Source organism: Panulirus ornatus, chromosome 25 (genome assembly GCF_036320965.1).
Source record: "Panulirus ornatus isolate Po-2019 chromosome 25, ASM3632096v1, whole genome shotgun sequence".
Lineage (NCBI taxonomy): Eukaryota > Metazoa > Arthropoda > Malacostraca > Decapoda > Palinuridae > Panulirus > Panulirus ornatus.
In genome coordinates this window covers 8,453,118-8,472,277 of record NC_092248.1, presented here as the reverse complement: position 1 = coordinate 8,472,277, position 19,160 = coordinate 8,453,118, and the positions used below count along the sequence as shown (strand labels likewise).

Below are 19,160 nucleotides of genomic sequence, written 5' to 3'. Positions count from 1 at the left end.
GATCTTCATTGTTTACACCTGATCGGAAGAGGACGGTGCCTGACGGAAGTGTCAACTACACACCTATAACTTAATAACAGCAGCACCCCTGCCAAGGCTAAGTTAAAAGTAATTCTGTTTTTAGAACATGGTTAGCACTCGTATATGTTACATTATTTGAAGATGAAAATTGGAGGTTTTCTGCGATATTAATGGTAGGTGAATGATCAGCCCATAGCTGCTTAAACATTGACCCTGACATAGTATGAGGGTAACCAAATGATGGTAAATAATGAATGATTCAAATTAGATTATTCGTATATGGCTACTTTATGTGCTTGAAAATATGTGATTATGCATTGCAATTTCCCTTGCATATGATAATAGTACACAAGAATGAAACCCGTGGGCAGTAGGAAGAGAATGTTGTCTTTAACGTTGTAGGTTACCCATGAATTTGATCTTGTTGGTGGCTTTAGACTGAAAGAAAGTATAATGACAGTACCTATGTAGAGACTATTCATTGTCCACGATTTGATTAAGAGGATTTAGTTGCATTGAAATTATATATTTGTAAATATGTATTTACTTGAAAAGGCACTTAAAATAAATAGTGTAAAGGAAATGTTGGGGTTATTTTGCTGATTAGGTAGCACAGAAAAGTTAATAGTTATTTTGACTTAGTTGTAATTTATTTTTCATTTTGTACTTTGCATCACAGAACCCTGCAGTTAGGGGTTAGTTAAGGCTGATTTGTTTGTTTAAGCCCAAAACCTTGCTTAGACTTCAAAATGAGAAAAGATATGAGTTCTGTGATGCTAATGGACTTCTTGCAGTTAGAATTCATCAGAATTTATGTCTGTTTGAATATTGATATTTAAAAACCTTTTTTCATATACTTCACTGCCTCATATTATCATGCCGTGACTTGTGATATTTGGGATTTTACGACACTTTAGAAGTAATGTTGTGTTGATTTCTTAAACTACTTTTTGATGCAACACCTGTTCAAAGATATGAATTTATGTTGTTAATCTATATTTTTCTCATTCTTATTTACGAAGTATTGCATTAGGGAGGTAGTGCTTGAAACAGACAAAAAAAAATTGGTATTCATTTGCTTACATCCACTGTCATGTATAATGCATTTCAGATAGAGGCCCCTTATTCAAAACCAAGCCCCACATACCTTTCAAAGGTTTCCCCTAACCATATCATGTGCTGGTAAAGTACATTGACAGCATGTTGCCCCCTTTTGAACCATGCCACTCCAGTTTGCACTATCATGTGCATGCATCTTACCTTCAAAATGCTCAGGCCTCAGTAACTCAAAGTTTCTCTCTATCCTTCCATTTTGTGTTTTCTCACATATCCTTTCCATGTGTCCAGACCATTTTAGTGCACCCTGGTCAGCTCTATCAAACATATGCTGCTTACTCCCACACTTCTTTTTCATAATGTCATTACTTGCTGTAAACCCTTCTTACAGCATATATTGCCCTCAGGCATTTCATTTCCATCCCATACTCGTCCTTTTGCAATTAGGATCTACAATTCGCATCCATAAGCATCACTGAGACCACTGTACCATCAAACATACCAATGTTTGCCCTCAGATAGTGACTGATCTTTCCACACACTCCAACATCCTCAGTACAAAGTTCTTTTCAACTTTACTTGACCCCTCTCACCACAATCATTCTATAACCAACAATCAACCCAAGCTAAAATAATAACAGCATACCTCATCATGCATTTGATAATACTTTTCGATACCTTCACTCTGTCAACAAACAGAACATTGACAAAATATCCTCACCATAGTGACTTGTTAAGCACTGAATAATGGTCCAACAATCCAATTTTGGACCACTCCACCAGATATACACTTATGAGACTTCATTCCCCTGACAAGTATCAATTAAAATTCCTGGTTGCTTTTTTGGATATTACCCATCCATTTGATTTTAAAAGATTAGTTCAGCATATCGAAAGACCTGTCATGTCCATGAAGCAGTTTCTACACGAAAATGCTGAATAGTTACTCCTCCGTTGTCCTTTCTTCACCTTGCAATCACAGTTTTGCAGCATTACTTCAATTTTTGAACCAGAGGCCCCCACCTGTTCGAAGTGGCTAGCTTTCTGAGTGCTGTATTAACCCTGTAGTTGGTGACCCTGGAACAAGAAGTTGAGGTAGATTGTATGTATATATGAATACATGATTTGAATATCTCTACTCTCTTGTCCGTAATTTGCAGTTGTAGTTTTGCAGTATTGTGCATGCACTTTAATATTAGAAATTCTTTTTTAGGGTTATGTTCTCTGGCGGGGGAATTGAAAAAAAAGGCAAGATTAAAGGTATTAGTCAGCTTGGCAGTATAAGTAGCAGTAGCAGCACTGGTGGGACCACCAGCAGCAGTAGTAGCAGTCACAGCAATAAAAGTGGCAGCAGCAGCAGTTGCAGTAACAACAGTGGCAGCAGCAGCAGTGGTAGCACCCCACCGGGAACCCCACCCCACGTTCAAATGGCTTCACACGAGAGTTTAAATTCAGAATCTAAATCAAGCTCCCTCAATTCCAAACTTGGACATGAGTCGGTGAGTAAACTAGATAAGTATAGGACTAAGAGTAAAGTTCCAGTTTAGTGCCATCAGAGAAATAGCTGTGGAATATGAGTGATTTGATTTTTTGATAGTAGTGTAGTGTTTGGAAAATAGAATGAGAGTAATGGAGAATGACATTGAGAATTTTTGATATTCTGCAGTAACAAGTTGGTAGTGGCAAGAGCTAAGATGATCAATGGAAATATGGTTTTTACCTCTTTATTATAGTTGTCCTAATATCCAAAGTACTCTGTCTATTTTAGTGGGATACTCAAAAATGTTCAAAACAAAATATTTCCATAAGTTTGTTATAGTTAATCAGAGCATACTTTTCTAAACACAATAGTATAAATGTACTAAGTGCCACTTGTCTATAGGTGCTCTGTTGCTTGGCATATGAAGTACTCCTGGATATTTTTTAGCCATACTTAATGAGGAGTAGTATTTTTGGAATTGTTTATACAATGTACTGACCAGTGTTTGGTAAGAATATAGGAAACAGTGTCTGGTGAATCATTACAAGCATTAATGGTTGCATATGTAATCCCCAGCTGCTGTGAACAGAAAAAAATACCAAGGCCTGTATGCCCTAGCTCCAGTCAATAGAACAAATTTGCTTGGGCATATACACCCATAATAAAGTGAAATGGTTGATTAATACATATATAGAAGTAGATGAAGCACTCAGGGAAATCAGTAGAACCTTTGAACATTTAAGATAACTTTCCATTGCAATGGAATTTTGTCATAATTTTGAGTTTTGTTGTGGAAATATACCAAAGTTAATGGTGTCTCTTGCATCCCTCAACATGGTGAAGAATGTTCTCATTGGTGATTTCTTGGTGCTTTCTTTGCTTGGATGCTTTTGAATGCACAAGCCTTCCAGCAAATGGATATAAAGAAAAAAAAAGAGGTTGTAATGAGGCTAGGATGCTTTTGAGTGCACAAGCCTTCTAGCAAATGGATATAAAGAAGAAAAAAAAGGTTGTAACGAGGCTAGGATGCTTTTGAGTGCACAAGCCTTCCAGCAAATGAATATAAACAGAGGTTATAAAAATAAGTTATATTTCGAATAATTTTGAAAATTAAATAAATCTTGGCAAGTAGGTAAACTTAGGTGCCATTTTTTAGATTCTATTGATTTCTACAAATGTTTCACCTACATTCATGTAAATTTTCTCCATATTTTTCCTGATCTCCATAGCCCATTACACTAGTGTGTAATTGCAGAATATAAAAAGATGCTCCAAATCATAATCCGCTACTCTTCTATTTGGTCAACACAATCATTGCAAAACAAGATCACTCATATTATAAAGCTATATCTGTGCTGTCATTGAATTGGAACTTTACCAGACAAAGTTATTCAGTCTGTTGTCTTTTTCTGTTTTATAAACATTAAGCTTTGGATGAGAGACTGCCATAGAATGCCAGGATTTTATGATAATTGCATTAACTGGTGTTCAGGCAGGATTGTAGAAGAGTTTATAGTAAGAACAGTATTGTAGTTTCAAATATTATTTTTCTGTAGGGACTTAGAACTATAGTGTCTTTAGTACTGCAGTTTCTCTGACATTTTAATGTAGTGAAAAAATATGCCATTATCATTTTACTGAGAAGCGTAATTGGTATGGATTGTGAACTAACATTTGTAAACTTGCTTTTCTTCTGCTTTACTTTTTGAGGCATGAGAAATGGTACTTGGCAGTCAAACCCACCCATTTCTGTGATATGTTGATGAGATATATCTCAATGAATAACTGGCTAAAGTTTTTAAGTATGTGGCTGCCTGGAGATATTATTAATGGTAATCAGATTGTTTAGTGATTGTCATGATCAGTGTATCCAAATCAATTAAACACACTGGTGGCAAGTTTTTAGTAGCCATTTTTTCAGAAGCTCCCTCTGCAAGTTTGTTTTATGGGATCAGTTCTGCCAACAGGCCTATTAAGAAGGGAGGTAGGGGGGTCACTGCCCCAAGGCCCAGGCCCAAGCTCCTTTTTCCAAAAAAATCACACAATCATATTTTTAACATTAAGCAAAAACCGTTATCCTCACTTCCTCATTGTTATGCAATACACTACGTGCATTTTGGTTTATTTTGTAGCTCTGCTCTCTTACTTTAGGATATTCTTTTGAATAAGTTTCTAGCAACTTCTGTTGCTGATAAAGTTCCATTCCCATTCCTGTTGTGGAAGTATGACATGCAAACATCAAGCTGTGGATTTGACTATGGATTCAGGTATTTACACAGCAATGTTTACTTCATATGCATAATTATTACTAAACCTTTCAAGTTCATTGCTAAAGCATTGCCTTTCTTTTCATGTAATGAAAAAATGCATGGGTAGCTCTTTAACCCAGTAACCTAACAGTTAAGGTCTCCCTAATTTTTTTAGTTGTACAAAGTATAAGAAACGTTTTTTTATTCCTAATTGCTTCTCCCACCATAGTGAGGTAGCATCAGGAACAAATGAACGAAGGCTTCATTTACACACACCCTCTCTGTTTGTTGTTTATAATGTACTGAAACCTATGCTCACCATCCACAGCCAATCCCCAAAGACTTCATTGTTTAATGGTTTACCTTAAGAGTGCATAGCCTCCCATATACCACATTGATCCTGTTGATTCTAACCCATGCTTATTTTGTGCTTCTGAATATGTATATCCCAAAATCCTACTTCACTCCATCCTTCCATCTCCTTCTCAGTCAATATTGACAGACAAGGAAACAAAAGTAGAGTATAGTAATTTCTCTCTTTGTGACATTAGATTAAGCAAAAATGATGAATTTAAGCAGTGTCGATGTGGAACATTGACAACACTGTGTAAAGGCCCATCAAGGAAAGTGATAAAGATGAAACAAATGTCAAAGGTCATTGAGTCATCAATAATGAGAGATTATGAATGAAAAAGTGTACAGTACATGGTATCAGCATAATTACACACCCATAACATCTACACAAACTGCATGATTTTCTCCCTCTCTCACACCTTCAAGGTACCTGAAGAGACTTTTTCTCCAAAATTGTCCAGCTCCAAATTGCCCCCTTTTCCACATAACCCTACCCAGAACTTAGCCTTGAAATTGTGATGGTAATTCTTGGTCCATAAATGTGTGGGAGATTGGGTTGCCATGATACATGTAGGTATAGGAGTAGAGAGGAATAAGTGTACTATGTTCCATTTATATAGTTGTGACATATTCTCCAGTCCTATTTAGTGTAGAAAAACCTGTAAACTCTTATATCTGATTAGTTAGCAGTATGATATGCATAGTAAACCTTAACATTTGAATGGCAGTAAGCATCAGTTGATGTTCTCTTAGGAAATGACAGTTGACATCACTTGATCTAACTTTTGTTGCCTTTGTTTGAATATCCAGCAGACTTATCATTTGGTTAGTAAGTAGCATATGTAGGTCTTTTCCATATATTCATGTTACTAACCACCAAATGCCATGCATCTGTATGAAATAAAAGTAATAGTAGCAGATAGTGAAACCCTGCTCAAGAAAAATATGAAACCTATATCGTCACCATATGTATCAGCCACTCTTCCTCACAATCATATTCAGCAGAAGGTTGTGTTGTATTTCTAATTACTTTTCTGATATTCACTGCCAACATTGTTCCTATGTGTGAAATAAGAGTAGACTACAAAACTGAGCTGAATAGAAAGAAATGTCTCCCTGACTTTGCCATTTACTCAGTAGTGGACCAGCTGATAAAAGGTTATTCATATTACTTTTGGAATAGTCTTTTGCATTTGAATACCATTCTGTCATTTAACATTGGATATTATTATTATTATTTTTAATGCACATATGAAGATGGACACTGCAACCATTATTACCAAGTAAGAGTTAACACACTGTCTTGAATTTCAATTATAAGTCTAGATTGCTAATACCAGGTAAGATATCATGAAATTATGTTTGACTGTTATGGTATAGTTTATATGGGTTCTCTGCAATCAGCCTTATCATGTAAATGACAGAAGACGAACCATCTCTGAGAGTAGGAATTCTGGTATATTTCTGGCGTAGAGGTGATATCTCCAATGTTTTGTTTAATTTTTGCAGTTATGGTGTTATGTCTCTAATGTTATCAAAAAAGTTAAAGGATTAGTTGCTTGCAGAAATATCCTACTTATATGAAATGGATATTTGAATTTTGAAATAATCTCAAATTTTTAAATATGTATGAATATGATAAAAGAAATATCCTTTTTGTTTTAATCAATAAGTATGTGCTTACTTTTAGATTTCTATATTTAAACAAAAACAGGTATAAATAGTTTAATGCTTGTCAGAATAATACTTGATCCTTTTCACAGTGGATGCTTGTAATCAAATTTACCATATGTACTCCTTGCAGAAATGATACTTATGCCTCTCTAAAGTGAAAAGGAAATGGGGCTTAGCTGTTACTACTGATCTAATAAGATTTTCTTTCTTAGTTTTCAGCATCTTAGTTTCTGCCTTGTCTGATGGGTTGATATGGAATTTATTGAATACAAGCTTTTATTTTCTATTAACCATCCTCAGCAAACAATTTAGAGCTTATCTTTGAGTATGACATTATCAGGATTTAATGAACTAAATTTTTTTTAGATGGTTTTTCATCATTCTTGAAAAGAATAATGATTTAGTAAAGTTTAAAGTTGGTAGTCATACCTGGTAAGGTTCACACAAAACCCACTAGACAGTCTTTTGTCATAGCAGAATCATAAATGTTGGTCATACTAGGCAAGATTCATATAAAACCTAGAAGATTACCTCTTGTAATAGGAGAATTGTGAAGGAAGTCAAGATTAACTGTTTAATCAGCGTATTAAAAAGTGGCAGTCATGAAGTGAGCATGATTAGCTCAGGATTTAAGTGAAATTTGAGATAGCATGATTTCTTATATCTGGTCACAGCAGCAAGTAAAACAGGCAAAACATGTCTTACGTTTAGATGTGTATCATTTGCACATTTCCATAAAATTTGACATTTTTAGATGAGCTATGTATGTGTACAGGACACAAGCAAGCTCATGTATTTTACCTATTTTTCTTGCTTTTTTAATATTATTTTTGTGAGATCTAGACACAGTTTTTTGTTGATTTAAAGGATACATATTTTTTGAGTCTGACTGGAAGTTAGGGGCACTTGGTTGAGTCTCCTCTGGGTTCTGCTTTTGACAGCAATTAGTTATTATTATTTTTGTATGTACTTTGGTATGGTTGTATTCCCTCTTAGATAATTTTTTTATATTTTATTCATAGATTTATTTACCTATTTTATTTATTATACTTGGTTGCCGTTTCTTGCGTCAGGAAACAGATGAAGAAAGACTGATCCACTCGTATACACACATATATACGTACACGCCCATACATGTACTTATACACATCAACATATACACATACACATTTTTATTATACTTGATCGCCATTTCCTGCATCAGTGAGGTAGCGCCAGGAAACAGATGAAGAATGGCCCATCCACACATGTACACACACATGTATATATACATAAACACCCATATGTGCACATATATGCATATATTCATATCAACATTACACATATACATACACATACTTAGACATATACAAATATACACATGTACACATTCATACTTGCTTGCCTTCATCCATTCCTGGCGCTACCCCGCCCCACAGGAAACAGCATTGCAACCCCCTGCTTCAGCGAGGTAGTGCCAGGAAAACAGACAAAAAAGGCCACATTTGTTCTCACTCACATATACATACACATAAATATCTGTTTTATTCACATATTTGCTTAAATTTTTGGATACTTACGTACATACAAAAAGAAAAATCTTCAATCCAAATTTCTTATAAGTACTCATCACCACTTTTAGAAGTGAAATTACCTCATTAATATATAGTTTTGAATTTTTAGATGGTACTTATCTTGTTGTGATATTAAGTTATTGTATTTCCTGGTTTACTTTTGCACTTTTCTGGGAGATTTTATTCTTTCGAATATATATTTTCCTGGCACTACCTCGCTGGAGCAGAGGATAGCCATGCTGTTTTCCTGTTGGGCGGGGAAGCGACAGGAATGGATGAAGTCAAGCAAGTATGAATATGTATATGTATGTAATGTCTGTGTATGTGCATATGTGATATGTCTATGTATGTATACATGTATATGTGGGTGTTTATGTATATATATATATTGGGAGGTGAGTTTGAATGGTGAAAAACTGGAGGAAGTGAAGTGTTTTAGATATCTGGGAGTGGATCTGTCAGCGGATGGAACCATGGAAGCGGAAGTGGATCATAGGGTGGGGGAGGGGGCGAAAATTTTGGGAGCCTTGAAAAATGTGTGGAAGTCGAGAACATTATCCCGGAAAGCAAAAATGGGTATGTTTGAAGGAATAGTAGTTCCAACAATGTTGTATGGTTGCGAGGCGTGGGCTATGGATAGAGTTGTGCGCAGGAGGATGGATGTGCTGGAAATGAGATGTTTGAGGACAATGTGTGGTGTGAGGTGGTTTGATCGAGTAAGTAACGTAAGGGTAAGAGAGATGTGTGGAAATAAAAAGAGTGTGGTTGAGAGAGTAGAAGAGAGTGTTTTAAAATGGTTTGGGCACATGGAGAGAATGAGTGAGGAAAGATTGACCAAGAGGATATATGTGTCGGAGGTGGAGGGAACGAGGAGAAGAGGGAGACCAAATTGGAGGTGGAAAGATGGAGTGAAAAAGATTTTGTGTGATCGGGGCCTGAACATGCAGGAGGGTGAAAGGAGGGCAAGGAATAGAGTGAATTGGAGCGATGTGGTATACAGGGGTTGACGTGCTGTCAGTGGATTGAATCAAGGCATGTGAAGCGTCCGGGGTAAACCATGGAAAGCTGTGTAGGTATGTATATTTGTGTGTGTGGACGTGTGTATGTACATGTATATGGGGGGGGTTGGGCCATTTCTTTCGTCTGTTTCCTTGCGCTACCTCGCAATACGCGGGAGACAGCGACAAAGTATAAAAAAAAAAAAAAAAAAAAAATATATATATATATATATATATATGTATATGAGTGGATGGGCCATTCTTTGTTTCCTGTTGTTGCCTCGCTGACATGGGAAACAGCAATTATGTATAATAATGATATGTATAATATGATTTATTTATTCATTTATTATACTTCATTGCCATTTCCTGCATCAGCGAGGTAGTACCATGAAACAGACGAAGAAAAACCCATCCACTATTACACACGTATATGCATACACACACATACACAAACATATACATACAGATTCATACACATACGTGTACATATATACACGTGTATATTCATACTTGCTTGCTTTCATCCATTTCCAGCCCAGAGGAAACAGAATCGCCACCCTTTGCATCAGTAAGGTAGTGCCAGTAAAACAGAAAAAAGGCCACATTCTTTCACACTCAATCTCTAGCTGTCATGTCATATACATATTCATTTACATATTGTTGCTAAATGATGTATCATGGCCTCTGGTTGTCCTTTCCCTTCATTTTTTAAAGAACTGTTCACTGTCAGCATCATCCATCTAATTTAGAAACTTTAAAGCTATATGGGAAAATTTAATGCTTCTAGCCTTTCTCATTAGTTTCTTCATTCGAGGACCATCTTTTTGTGTGTGTAATTACCTGTTTCTATCGTGCGGGGAGTTATACACTTGTTGGAGCCCATCTCTTGAGCATGTGTATGAGTGTGTATGGCGAATGTAAGAAAGCAATTGTAGTGAATGTAAATGATCTACCTCTGAATCAAGAATGACAGAGTTGGGGCAAAATTTAGCTGGGTAATTTTTCTTATGAATTTCATTTTTCATAGATTGATTTATCATTTTCTGACACACATTCCCTCCAGGAAATCCCTCAAGGGGTTAGTTGTGGCAAAAGAGTCTCCATAACTGGTTGACTCCAGCGCTGCTTCCTAGCTTTTAGTGCCTCACCCTTAACAGGCCACTGGCAGAGGGCAACTTGAGTATGAAAGTAAAAGATTGTGCAGGCTGGAGAGAAGAATATCCTTTTTGATTTATTAGTTTTGAATTGGGTCTGGGTAGTGCCTTGTAAGTTAAGGAACAGGAAGTTCATTATGTGAGTACTGAAGAGAAAGGGATTGGGTCTGGAAGAGGAGTTGGATGTGGCAGTTAATCCAATGGCATAGGCAGATCACATGGTCTGAGTTCCTCATAGAAACTTTTGCTGCAGAGATTTCCCTTTCCTACAGATGACTTTTTTCCTGATGCATTTTTTTCTTTTTTTGCCTAACTTGATGGTATAGCTTTGCAAACCCAGTACCATCTTCACCTACCTATAATAGTCCAATTTCCCCATGTAACATTAATTTTTTTCACAAACTCTTAGTGATCGTGGATACAAGTGTTAAGTCTCATTTATTCTAGAAACACAATAGGTTTCATGAATATTCATCTGTTATTTTAAGTATTGATTATTGTTGAAAACAGCTTTTGAAGATCTGGAGATAGTCCATAGCTGAAATATTTAGAATAGATTTCTCCCATGCTGCCATACTTTAAATTCAGAAAATCAGCATAAATAGTTGCACAGGTATATAGTAGGTGAGAAACAATAAAGTACAAAATGATAGAGAGTGATTTAGATTTTGTTTAATACAGTGATAAATAGAATAGTTTAAGTATTCACTTGATTATGAAAACTGAAAAGAATCTAATGTTTGACTGAGCACTGTAAATTAAAGATTTAAGTGTTCTGTTGTGAGTTATGCATTGCTCATGTGAATCTAGATTTCTCTCTTTTTTATTGTTACTTAAGTAACCTAGAATTCATATATATTTATACATATGTCTGATAATAAATATCAGAAGGGCTGTGTGTGAACCTTGCCAAATAGGTAATTAGTCCTTTGTAAGATATTCCATTAAGCCATTGTATTCACTTAGATTTTTGCCATTCACAAATTCATTTTCATGAAAAACATCCAAAGAAGTTACAGAACTGATAATGTCATCACTGCAAAGCTTAGTGTCTGACTCTTTACCTTTGTTTGCATGCGGGGTTCAGGCGGGGTCACCCTCGGCAGGGTCTCCCTCCCCCCCAAAGAGCGCCTGCTCTTCAAGTTCCACCTCCACTGACCAACAACATCACCACCAACTCTCGCATGTCCTCAACGCCACTTCCAAAGTGAGTAATTTGGGCTGCAGTAACTCTGAACATGAGCTTAAACCCCATGCTCAGAAGATGACTTTGATAGAAACTCATCATGCATACTGTAGCAGTACTCTTGTACTTATTCACGTAATGGAGATGACATGGCTGTCTATTTACTAGATATTTTATCTTGAACGTCCTCTGAGAATGGGCCTGAACTGGAGATTAATGATGCTGAATTTTGTGCTTGTTGCATCCTTCTCTTGGTGATATTTAGCTGGGGTTCCAGAATATATTTATTCATCCAAAGAAACAGTATTTCATCCTAAATAACACTTCATCTCTCCAGTAGTAGGAGAAAAACTGTCCTCAGTTGTGAACACTTGAAAGTATATTCCTTCTTGAACCTTCCCTTTGAGTCCTTCAGTTTGATTATTTGTTCTTATGCTAATAATCTGCTCCTTATAAGTCTCAACAACAGTTTCAGTTTGTGTTTTTCCAATTCCTTGATGTTGCTTTCTTTTGCATGTAAGCGTTTGAATGAATGATGCAGGTGGTTATGGACATTGTTCTGGTTATAAGGATAAAGGACTGAAAATTTATGATTTCTTTTTGAATATACATATCAAACTTGGTGCTGAAAAAGATCAGGTTAAGTTTCCTGAGTGAGATATAAGGATTATTATTCACATGACCTCAGGACCACTTTTACTGTGAAACCTTACCACAGTGAAAAGTTAAAAGCTGAAGGATACTACAGCCATTTCAGGCATACCTGGCATCCTGGTCCTATGCCAGTATCTCATACCAACTGTATGCTCCATGATTGCCTCCACCTGTTATTTGGCTGTCAGTCAAACTGTCACCAAGTCACTTTGTACTCTTACACAAATAAAGACGTTATGGTCAATTAATCAGTGAAACAATATAGAGTAGCGTTGAGCAGTGCTTATGGTTTTGTCGAATCCATTAAGAGAGGTTTCCTTAGGGGTATTTGTCAGTGTATGAATTGGTTATGAAGAGTGATTTATGGAAAATGTTTTTTTAAGATATGTTAAAAAAAAAAAACTTAAATCGTCAAAATCAATGATGAATAACAGATTGAAAAGATTGATGCATATGAGTAAAAAGGAAGACAAATTAGGATTTCAGAAAAAGAATGAACACAAATCTAAGGGAGCATAATGATTTATTTAGGAAGGATACAATAGTTGCAGGAAGTAAGTCTGTAAAATGTAATGGTGTGCTTCACAACTATGGAATATTGTATGTCAAAAAGGATGAAGTTCATTTGATGTGAAAAAGTACTTTAGAATATTGAATTGAGTTGATAACATCACAGGAAAGTGTATTGATGCAGTAAGTTAAATGAGGGGAACTTGATTAGATGTGAGGTAAAGTAGAATATTGTAGAATAAGTTGTTTTAAGATCAATTATACACTTTAAGAAATATAAAATATGGGTTTTAGATGGGATGGACAGGGAAATGTTCAAGAATGGAAGTGAAGTTGCAGTTGAATGGATTCAGATATTAAGAGTGCCAACATGGAAATGTGATACTTTGCCTAATGATAGGAGAGGTGGTGGTGGATGGTTATGGGATACTGAATGGAAGCTGCTGTAGAACTCACACTATGCATGCTTACCTATCATTCTCTTTTATGAAGAGTGTATTTCATACTCTTTTTTTCCCCTGACTTCACAAATGCCTGTACCAATGATGACCTTTGATGATTACAAATAAAGTAAGAAAGGACATGATCAATTTAGTCAATGATATCCGCAGATTTTTAAAACTGTATTCACTTGCCCTTGGCCATAGATGACAGTGCGTGATGGCACCAGAACTCTGCGACCTGATGAGCCTTCACTAGTTCCGGGAGAGCATCTCGAGGGAACAGCAAGGGAAGTAACCTACCTCTGCCCATACACAGGTCCAAAGAAAGGCACCCTGTCGGTTACCAGTTATCGATTATACTTTCGGAGTCCTGACACTGATCCTCCATTTGAATTAGAAGTTCCTCTGGGTGTGGTGAGTTTTAGTATTATAAGACAGATGATAATAGAGTGTAAATGTAGATAAATTCAAATAAGTTAGGTAGATTTAATTTTATAATGCCTTTATGACCAATTTTTCTTTCTCCATTATTTTTATATGAATACATATATAAAGTGATCAAGAGGAGTACAAGAGAAAACTATTGCAGTTCAAAAGAAAATTAAGAGAATTGAAAAGGGAGCAAATTGGAAGGTATAAATGAACTTCAAAGGAAATGTGAAAATGTTTTGGAAGGTGAAAAAGTTTGAAGAGAACAAATGGAATTATCGTGAGATCAAATGGGAGTGTTAACAGGCAAAGTGGGGAAGTGAACATTGTAAAGGATTGCTGTATGTGTTAGACAGTTGACACACATACATGATGGGTTTGTACTGTGGTGGCATTTGAAAAGAGAGTCATGGCAAATGGTAAGGTGGAAAGAAAGGAGGCACAAGAGGCAGGAGTGGATAGGATTGCATTTGAGTTTCTCTAGAGAGGGGGAGACAGTGCTTTTGTTTGGTAAGAAAGGTTGTTCATCATTTGTTTGGCTCAAGATAAGCTGTCTAAGTACTGGCAGAATGCATGTAGAATGCCCTTTTACAAAAGCAAGGGGCGGGGATGAAAATGAATGACCAGATCACATAGATATACCTTTTCAGCATTTATGGTGAGGTGTGTGAGAGTGTGAATTTAAGGAGTGGGAGTATGCACAGAGCATTTTACTGGGGAGGAGCAATATGGTTACAAGAGAGATGAAGGGAGTATGGATCAGGTTTTGATTTGAAGAACTTGTATGAGAAATATTTGGAGAAAAATAGTCAAGTGTATGTAACATGTATTGTCTTGGAAAGAGCATATGATAGTTAACAGGGATGCTTTGTGAAAAGTGTGATGAATATATATAGGGTAAATGGAAAAGTATTAAATGCAGAGAGGAGTTTTTTCTTGGGAGAGCAATGCATGTGTATGGGCTGGAAGGAAGATGAGTGGTTGCTGGTGAAGGTGGATCTGAGTTAATGGTATATGATGTCACCATAGCTGTTCAATCTGTTCATGGACTGGGTGGTGAGTGAGATAAATGCAAGATCCTGGATTGAGAGGCAGGTCTACAGTGTGCTGGGGTTAGAAGCACATGGTAGTTGAATTAGCTGCTGGTTGCAGATGACACAGTTCAAATAATAACACCAGATAGAAGCTCCAGGAGGTAGTGTCCAAGTTTGTGTGAGTATATGAAGGGAGAAAGTTGAGAATGATTGTGAACAAAACTAAGATGAGGTGCAGAAATGGGTGAGACTTTATGGTTTAAGTTTAAATTGGAAGGACCTTGAGGAATGGGAGTGCTTAAGGGACCTGAGCATAGACAAGGAAAATATGGGGAATGAAGTGAATCAAAAGGTAGAAGAGGGAACTAATCTTAGGACAAAGATGGAAATGTTTTTAAGGTGAATGTGATGGCCTCCCACGTATTCCCTGCGTGTCGTAGAAGGCGACTAAAAGGGGAGGGAGCGGGGGGCTGGAAATCCTCCCCTCTCGTTTTTTTTTAATTTTCCAAAAGAAGGAACAGAGAATTGGGCCAGGTGAGGGTATTCCCTCAAAGGCCCAGTCCTCTGTTCTTAACGCTACCTCGCTAATGCGGGAAATGGCGAATAGTTTGAAAGAAAAAGAAGAAGTGATGGAAATGAAATGCTTGAGGGCAATATGTGGCATTAAGAGAGTTGATCATGTGGTTACACTGTCCAAAATATTTCTGGTACCTTAATTAGTTATAGACAATAAATATTTGGCTGATGCATCAGTTTTTAGGCCACTGGATGATAAGAAGGTGCATTAGATGCCATTGACGAAATGTGCCTCTGTTCTAGGAGCTGAAATGTTTTCCTAATGTGCTCATATCACTGACATATTTGTAACTTTCAGGTGTCAAGAATAGAGAAAGTGGGTGGTGCAAATACTAGTCGTGGTGAAAATTCTTACGGTATTGAAATATTCTGTAAAGATATTCGAAATTTGCGGTTTGCCCACAAACAGGTATGGCCTTTAACTAGAGCATTTTATCAGTTATAATTTTGGTATAGTTTTTTCATTATTTTAAAATGTTTCTCAGTTGTCTTTGTTGAAATGATTGCAGGCATTACTTATCTCACTTTTCAGGCTGGTATATTTTGAATATGTCATTTTGATATTTCTGCATGATTTTTGAAAACCTCTTTCTCTGATTGTTATATGCTTCTTGGAAGCAGCACAAACCTGGATTTTTTTTACAGGGCATATTACCAAATGACATTTTTTTTCATTCTCCCATAGTAATGATGCTGTTCAGCTAGATTTTTGTCATTATCTGAACTGAAAAGTTATTCTTGACACTCATCACATTCTGACACATGCCACACTCATCTTTAACAGTATGGGAGGTCCTTGTGTTTTGAGTGGGTTACGTTCCTGGACTCTGTTTATAAGTTAGAAAATATAAAGAATGCATGAAATGGAACAATAACCTATACCTTAATGTAATGACATATTAGATATTGTATCTCAAAGTAAATGAAGTTAATAGAACATCACATTCAAGCAACACTTACTGAAAAAAGATGCAGTTCATCTGTTCATCAGTGTAATTGATCGTACATCAGACTAGGAATTAATCTGATGCTATCCCCCTTACTTTTCACTTCCCTCATGACCTTTGCATCATCTGCAAACATATTCAGGGAAGTCATTTTCATGGATCAAGAAGAGCAATGGTCCCAGAACTGAACCCTGTCATAATTCTGATCACCTCAACCCATTTGAAAATTTCTCCAAACATGTGTCCTTTCTTCTCTCAAGCTGAGATTATCTTCAGTCCATCATAGGAGTTTCCTTCTCATTACTGCCCAGTGATTCAATTTCTTAATCCTCCTCCTTTTGTGGTATTGTCAAATGCTTTCTGGTAGTCCAGATGCAGACAGTCTTTGGAGATGTAGACGTTCTGTTTTAGATGAGCCACAGTTCCAGTTGTGTAATGTAATTGTGTGCTTATAGATGATCATAGAATATTACTTTTACTTAAAATGAAGAGATGCAGCTGTAACTTGTCGCTTTCTTTAAGATTTTTTTATTTTTTTCAGCTTATCTGGTTACAGATTGTGACTAAGTCAAATGTAGATTAGTGCTGAATTTCAAGATGAGTTTCAAATAGATTCAAGTATTTTTATTGTTGTCTTCTAGAAGTGGGGTAGCTTTGACTACTTAAGCATTTTGGATGTAGTTTCAGTAATATTATGTTTTTATTGATCCTCAGGAAAACCATTCTCGGCGAATGGTAACAGAGAAATTGCTGCAGCATGCATTTCCTGCTTCTCATAAGCTGCCTTTTTTTGCCTTTGAATACTGTGAACAGTATCCTGAGAATGGCTGGAGTGTATATGAGCCCATTGCTGAACTAAAGAGACAGGTAAGACCTAGCTGCAGATGTATCTCAGACTTTGATGAACTATATGTTGTGCTGATATTGCTCTCGATTTAGGACAAATTTTTTAATGGCTCAGAGGTTTGAGAGCTAATTCTACTGGATATTTGTGTTATGGCACTCTCATTATGTTTTAGGGCAAATAAATTAGATTAAAGTATTTGGTAACAGCTCTGTATGTCACTTAATGTGGACTGTCAAAAACTAATTGTGTAGACAAGCCAGTTGTGTGAGAAGATAGATGAATTTAGTATGTGACGCAACAGAGATATGAGCACTCAAGTTAGGATGAAAGAGATTCTTTGTTTTTTGTTGGACGTAGATTATATGGTTGAATTAGGTGTAAACACATTGCTGTTAAGAGCTAATTACTAATGCATTTAGTAATCAGTTTTTTTGTGTTTGTTTTGCCATGTCAACCATACATGTATTTAAGTTACAGTCTCCAAAAGTTGATAAATGAAACTGGGAAATATTGTAGGTTACCCAGTTTAGGAAGAAATAGATTTGCTAGAAAATGTCCAGTAGGGGCAACAGCAGGGAAAGGATAGCAGCCATAGGTTTACCCATATCAAAAGAGAGAGGGGAGATGGGAGACATTATTATCAATGTGTTGATTCCAAGGAGTTTGTAGAAGCAAGGTGGCATGCTAGTGGTTACAAAAAGAAACTTAGGCAAGAGAAGTTAAGAGATGTAAAGAACTTTTATTGTAGAGATTCTGAAGATAAAGGGAACATAGTAAGGGAAGAAAGGTTCAACATGTTGTTTTATAGAAAAGAGAGGTTTAGACAGTCCCACTGATGCAGAACTCTCAATGTGCATGCACAAATGGTTAATTGCAATGAGATAATTGCAGGAGAATGAGAATTTTTTGTTGTTACTCATATAGGATGTACATGAATTCTGATAATCATACAGGAAAGGAATCAGAGATTGGGAGGGAAAAGTTTGTATGTTGGGAGTTATTTTCATATTGCACATTTTTTGGTGATAGTTATGAAATAGTTTATCTTATTTACTGCTGAACATTATTTCTTGCTACCTAGGGACTACCAAACGAGTCATGGCGCATCACCCGTATAAATGAAGAGTACGAGTTGTGCGAAACTTACCCAGCAGTGTGGGCAGTTCCGGCAGCAGCTAGTGAACATGACTTACGTAATGTGGCAGTTTTCAGAAGCAGAGGAAGGATTCCGGTAAGATCAGAACTTCATATGTTGTTCTTATTTACTTCCTTGTCTTTGTTGATATATTTTACTAACTGGTACATCCTTTGCTGTGAAAGAAAAAATTTCTTTGATGATTAAGTGGGTGGGTTTGTGGCAGGGGTGTGTAAATTCACCATGGCTGTTTAATCTGTTAATGGAGGGGATGGTGAGAAAGGAAAATGTAAGAGTCTTGGAGAGGGGATTGGAGCAGGTATGCAGTCTGTTGGGGATGAGTCACTTGTGGTTTGCTTATGACACAGCACTGGTGGCAGATTTGAGTGAGAAACTGCTGAAGCTGGTGCCTGAGTCTGGTAGAGTATGTATAAGGAGAAAGTTAGGAGTAGATGTGTTTAAAAAAGCAAGATTATTAGGTTTAGTAGTGGAGAGATACAGTTTGGTTGGGATATGAGTTTAAAAGGAGAAAAAATGGAGGAATGGAAATGACAATGAATGGAACCATAGGGCTGAAGTGAGTAATGGGGTGGTGATAAGAGGGTAGGTCCTGGAAGCAATGGGGAGTGTGTGGTAAGAGAGACCACTATCTTTAAGGCTGAATGTCACTTTAGTAAAATCATATTGGTAATCAGAGTGAAGTCTTCGAGATTTAAGATATATAAGATAATGGAAGTTGAAAAAAGATTCATTACATTTAGGAATGTATAGTAAATGAGATTACTATCTAGGAGAATGGATCTCTTTGCTGATAATCATAGAGAAGACTGAGATTTAAGTTTCTTAAGGTACTGGAA

General features: G+C 36.5%; 1 protein-coding gene across 2 annotated transcripts in view; it reads left to right on the top strand.

Annotated features, from left to right (window-relative positions):
• Positions 1-14: 14 nt before the first annotated feature.
• mtm (phosphatidylinositol-3-phosphate phosphatase) overlaps positions 15-19,160 on the top strand; it is a 36,831-nt gene continuing 17,685 nt past the window's right edge. Inside the window, exons 1-7 of one of the 2 annotated variants that reach the window (XM_071677479.1) lie at positions 15-108; positions 2,291-2,576; positions 11,630-11,749; positions 13,540-13,749; positions 15,673-15,783; positions 17,036-17,188; positions 18,250-18,399. In XM_071677479.1, coding sequence (XP_071533580.1) covers positions 2,295-2,576; positions 11,630-11,749; positions 13,540-13,749; positions 15,673-15,783; positions 17,036-17,188; positions 18,250-18,399 — 1,026 coding nt within the window. In that variant the 5' untranslated portion in view covers positions 15-108; positions 2,291-2,294. The remainder of the gene's footprint in view (positions 109-2,290; positions 2,577-11,629; positions 11,750-13,539; positions 13,750-15,672; positions 15,784-17,035; positions 17,189-18,249; positions 18,400-19,160) is intronic. The other variant, XM_071677480.1, reaches the window with a different exon arrangement.